This window comes from Sinocyclocheilus rhinocerous, unplaced genomic scaffold, assembly GCF_001515625.1.
Source record: "Sinocyclocheilus rhinocerous isolate Xijiao unplaced genomic scaffold, SAMN03320098_v1.1 scaffold1615, whole genome shotgun sequence".
NCBI classification, from domain to species: domain Eukaryota; kingdom Metazoa; phylum Chordata; class Actinopteri; order Cypriniformes; family Cyprinidae; genus Sinocyclocheilus; species Sinocyclocheilus rhinocerous.
This window is the reverse complement of record NW_015645292.1, coordinates 82,180-88,179: the sequence shown is the minus strand read 5'-3', so window position 1 is coordinate 88,179 and position 6,000 is coordinate 82,180. Positions and strand designations below refer to the sequence as shown.

Genomic DNA, 6,000 nt, shown 5'->3' with positions numbered 1-6,000 from the left:
CACATGAAATTTCAAATTGAAAACACTTCACAGAAGTAAAATGGGTAACATAAACAGTGCCTACAAAAAGTGCAAAAAGAAAGAAAGAACTGAGTGGTCTTTAATAACTTTAATAATACTTCACTAACTTTGTTCCTTTCACATTTTTTTTTCGAGAAAGAAAGAAAGAAAAAAAGTCTCAGTTTAAAAATAAACTACGGTTGGTCTCTATACATGTCAATCAGACGCTCTCTTCCTGTCTAAGTGGGCGGTTCTTGGCTAGAATAAGCTGCAAAGTTGACCAAACTTTCATGCCGATAGTTAGAAGTGTGTGTGTGTGTGTGTGTTTGTTTAAGTAATGGACATTCCTTCTAAGAAACCATCAGTGTTTTTCATCCGTCAGTCTCCTCCTGAGAGCGTCTGTGAATAATACTCAGGTGTTTGTGTAACTACACATTCCAAGAGTCTCTGTATATTTCTGCCTCTCCCTCTCTCTGCAGTGTTTAAACGAGAAGAAACTGAACTGTACAAAGGAAATGAAAGAATTTAGGGAGGCTTTAGTGGTGTCTTTGTTTGACCCTGTGTGTGTGTGTGGGGGGATTTCCTCTGAAAGAAAGACCTCCTCCTCCTCTTCTCTCTGACCCTTTTCTTTCTCTCTCTCTCTCTCTCTCTCTCTCTCAAGCACTTTACAGTTGAGACAAAACGGTGCAGTGAGCTGACGACAGACTGCTTGAAACTTTGCATTTCCCAGCAGACGTCGTACTCTTGTACAAACTTGCAATAACTTGCTAAACAATGGCTGTAATCCACATTAGTCCGAATCTACCAGCCTTCCCAAACCGGACACCATGGAAGCACCTCTGGATGTGAGACTATCATGCGAATGCTGCCATTACCAATCCAGAACTAAACTGGGAATTTTTCTCTGCTGGAGGCACAGATTTTAGGATGACAACTCAGTAGCCGCGATTCAGTCGTCAAGATGGTAAATAAGACTCGTTCATTTGAGTTTTTACACACACGGTCGGTGTTGTTGTGCCACTGACCTACTGAACCACTGATAACTGGACTACTGAACTAGTGATAGCTGACTGCTGTTGTAGGTGACCATGATTTAGTCCTTATCATGCATTAATGTTCATTTAGCATGGCTATAAGTTAAAATAAATGTTTTGTCACTTTTTACACTTTGTTGCTGCAAAAGTTTCTTTAGTTTGCATTGACTTCTTGAAGTTTGTCTTAATGTATGTTACTGATAAAAATGACTGATGGTGTTTGGCTGAGAGTTGAAGCTTTATGGTGTGTTTTATTTGAGTTAGGCAGGTGTGTTTAATCTCTGATACTGCAGTGATTTACACACTAATGAGAGCAGATCGAGGTGTGTTTAAGGCATGTTTGAGGATTCAGACCTTTGGAGTTCATGACAACTGCAATATGAACCTGCAGAGCAGAAACCAGTCTACACTCCCTTTAGATGATTATATTGCTTATACTGTATTCATCTGTCATTTCACCAATGTTCCGACATGTGGTGATTTTCTGATATTTCTGGTTTTATTGACAAATGAGAAGTGTCAGATCCCATTTATTGTCTTCACAGATAACATAAAAACTTCACAACAGACATACAATGAGCTCTGAGACTAGTGATGATATACTACCGATCAAAAGTTTGGGGTCAGTAAGAACAATTTTGCAAGGATGCATTAAATTGATCAAAAGTGACAATAAAGACATTTATAATGTTACAAAAGGATTTTGAAAATATGCTTAATAAATGCTGTTTTCAAATAAATGCTGTTATTTTATACTTTCTATTCATCAAAGAATTCTGAAAAATAAAATGCATCATGGTTTCTGCATAAATATAAAGCAGAATTTTCTACATTGATGATAATCAGAAATGTTTCTTGAGCAGCAAATCAGATTAGAATGATTTCTGAAGATCATGTGACACTGAAGACTGGCGTAATGATGATGAAAATTCAGCTTTGATCACAACAATAAAAAAATTAAAAATAATAATAAAAAAATATAAATATAATATAAATAAAAAAAAATATTTTCAGCGCTCCCCAAACATTTGAACAGTAGTACATGCTGTATAGAAGCTGTATTGTTCAACTTCAATGTAAAAATTTTTATTTGCCAAATTTTCAGAGAGAAAATTTAAAGTACACTACTTCAAGAAGTCTTGTACCTCTGTCTTTTTTTGTTGATGTTCAAATACATTTATTATCATATTGCAATACTTTCATCTCAGTTGTTTTGGTTCAAAGCTTAGAATTTATTACAGAATGGTTTTGGAAAAAAACAAACACTAAATGTTTATTTTGTAGGAACATCAATAAAAGTCTCCTGAATTTTTGTTTGGCATAATTTATGGTAAAGCAAAGCATTAAAGTGCTAAAATAAAATTCCCTACTGTAATTTCTCATCTACACACCTTTCTGCATATGACATGCACAACAGATCGCTAAAGCGACAGTGCATTTTTAAGCATGTTACAGTAACACACATGGCTTTGATGCTAAATAAAAACATAGATGTGATCATGTGACGTTAGACATGACAGGTTGCAATATACACACAGAAGTGTTGGGACGTCCTGTGAGAGTAGTTTGGAGCGTTGAGCAGGCCGCTCACCTGCACACTTGATTTCTTGTGCAGGGGTTCAACTGACTGTTTGACACCTGTTAGACTAAACTCTCACATTCATATACATACAACAGTCACGCTGTGCTCGGGCCTGTTAGCAGCTCTCACAGACCTCGACAACACCAAACAAACTCATGCCTTCTGGCATCACCCTGTCACAGGATTAATGTTCAACACAGACACTGTGTGTGTGTGTGTGTGTGTATATATATTGTACAATATTGTACATTATTATTATTATTATTATTGTTATTATGAATGTCATACAACCAAAATATTTTTTCATTCATGTTTTAATTCATAGAGTTTTGTATAAATGAAAAATTTGTAAGCATCTTATATACACGCAATAAAACCATGGAAAACATTTTTTATATACATTATATATATATATACACACATATATAAATTATTTGGTATATTCTAATTTGATTACACTTTAAAAGAACAATTAAATTGTTAAAAGTTTTGTGATTTAATTTCATTAGACACAATTTTTTATGATACATTTGTATTCATTCAAAAACATTTATTTAGGGATAAATAAAATACATTTAATTGGGCCCTAAATTAAAAGCCATCTTATTCTGTGGAGTTTAATTGTAAACAAACAAGTTGTTTATTTTAATATTTGTTTATTTCTCAGGGTCTAAACACATGTGAAATGCATTTGCTCCCTATTAATGGCATAAAATAAATATCATGAAAAATATTGATACTGAATGATATGGAAATAAATCTTGTGATAATACTTTTATTCTCCAGCCTTAGCACATCACTTAGATAAAGTGATACTCTAAAAGTGGATATTTACAAATCCGCATTTCCATCACTTTGTTGCGCTTATAACAATGCATTCTGGGATTGGTATTCAGTACTAATGATGCTGCATTAGGATTTGGCTAAAGTATGTTTTGGAAAAGCCTTCACACGAAGAATGTGCCTATGACACCCTAAAATACTGCCTATGTAGGGAGCTCACTAAGTTTTGGATTAAAGCCCCAGTGTGGTTTTACAGATTTGTTTTGGCATAATAAATAAGTTAGTGGGTTACAGCTGTTGAAACACTGTCGGTATGATGCCTCAAGGATAGGAAATAAAATAAAAAGGAAATGGAAAAGGTTTTTCTTGTAACTCTGCAAAGTTAACACATCGTTTTACTGAGGGTAACCACCCTGTGTCTGACATGTCATAAAATACATTTTAAGGGCTTTTTATAACCATCAACAAACTGACTGTGATGTTTTGTGCATTTTCCCCTCAAAATATCGGACCTTCTGACCTCGCCGAGTTCCTGTCAAGCGCACAAAGAGAAATCTGATGATTTACGGCTGTTTGCTATTAGCATGCGGTTCATCATCCAGATGTTCCCAGTCACATGGTGTCGGAGTACCCTACAAAACATCCTGGAAAGAAAGGGGTTTTCTGAACGGCACATACACTGGGTTGCCAGATCATAGACTAGTGATTTTAAATCCAGATTTTTAGGGTGTATCTGTCAAAACGGTGGTAACGTTCTCAATTCTTCCTTTCACTTTTCCACCTGACGCAATGCTCCAATCATTCTGAAGTCCAGGGAACCGTAAGCAAGCATGTGTGCTATACAGCCGTGATATGTTTGTCGTCTTTCGTGTGTATTGAGTTGCCAATATTTATTTTGGAAACAAGTCCCAGGACCCTCAATCAAAATCCAATGAAATATGATATCCGGGATCATTTGGAGTCAGTCTTGAAGTCGTGGATCTCAGCGAGAAACCACAGAGCGTTGCTTCATCAGCAGGGCATACTGGGGAGAAAGTCAATAAAATATACTAGCTGTAAAAATAAGTTGGCAGCGTGCAGAGACAGACGTGTTCGCGAGACCTGCAGATGTCAGAGGAGATATATGGACAGAACAGCACTTTAGTTTGTCTGCAGTGCATGGATTGCAAAAGATGCAAAGAATGCAAGAAATGTATGAAGGCGATTTATTCTAAGCCAATGAGAAATGCATTATGGTCTGAGAAATGCAATAAAATAATAAGTATGATCAAGAAGATGCATAGACAAATTATACATTGCACCAAAAGTGCTACTGTGAAAGCAATCTTAAAACCATTGAAGAACCTTTATTTTGAAAACCGCATTCAGAGTGCGTTAATCGAGGAGTAGCTTGTCAGATGTTGTAGATGTTTGTATGATGAGTGAGGGCCGTGGTGTGAGAAAGCTCCATTGTGCCAAACTCCGTCTCTAAGGAGTTAAAGCACAGTGGCACAGAGACAAAGACAACACTGTCCTGAAGAGGGAGGAGAGGAGGAAGAGAAGGAGAGCTGCTGGGAGAAACAGATCACAATTACTGGAATCTGACAGCTGAAATGAGAGACTTTCCAAAGCTTACAGATGATGAAGAATCCCGTTCAGGTTAGATTACTGTTCGTCTCAAGAGTGCACATGGACTTTCTAACTTCAAGCACTTGTACTTTTAACATTTTTGTGTTCTTTGTGCAACGCTGAAGTGATTACAGAGCTTGAAAAGAGGGTTTTAAAGGCTCTGAGTGCCTCTTTTGTCCCATGCCACATGCACAAGTCAAGACTTATTTGAGCACATCATGTTTTCAAACACTGTATGAAACATCATTTTTTGCATGCTTTTCGTCAACTATTGGTACTTTTGGCCCTGTGGACTTGAACTCTGATAAGCACAGCTTCCTCAAAACACACTTTTACACTCTTTATAATTTCATTTGTCAACTGATAGAATTCTGACAATTTTTTAATGCAAAATTTCACCCCCGTGTGATTTCCACCAAAGCCCTTATTTTCACACCCGTGTTAGACACATATGCCCATGCACAAACAATTATTCAACTGTTGTGAAAGCATTAAATCAAAATGCAATTTCTCTGCCATTTGCAACATGCAACTGGGCATCTGTGGGTGTTTATGGAGGAAGCCCATGTAAATGAAGCTTTTCAAGAACCACATCTTATTTCTAAATAAAGTCTAAAACTCAGTCTGTGCATTTGCAGTTGGATTCCATGTCTAAAGACCATGTCTAAATCTGACGTTACAGCATTGCCTCTCTGCAATTAGTCAAAAACGGCCTTCGCATTTTAGCAACCCAGGTATGCCTGAAACCTATACTTGACATGTACAGTACTTGCACAAAAATTACAAACCTCCTAGGCCTTGCACATATACGACTTTGTACACGTAGACACATACTTGCAGGGCACTGTGCTTAAAATGTAAGATTCTTTAAACAGGGACCCAAACCTCACATGATGTCTGTTTAATAGCATTCTGTGCTGGAAATGACATTTTTATTATTTTTGGAATGAAATGGCCAAAATAGTCTTGGTAAATCAAATTTCATTGCATGCA

The 6,000-nt window shown here is 36.6% G+C and overlaps 1 protein-coding gene across 1 annotated transcript in view; it reads left to right on the top strand.

Moving 5' to 3' along the window:
- Positions 1-686: 686 nt before the first annotated feature.
- LOC107705889 (uncharacterized) overlaps positions 687-6,000 on the top strand; it is a 33,335-nt gene continuing 28,021 nt past the window's right edge. Inside the window, exon 1 of the mRNA XM_016509399.1 lies at positions 687-964. Coding sequence (XP_016364885.1) covers positions 962-964 — 3 coding nt within the window. The 5' untranslated portion in view covers positions 687-961. The remainder of the gene's footprint in view (positions 965-6,000) is intronic.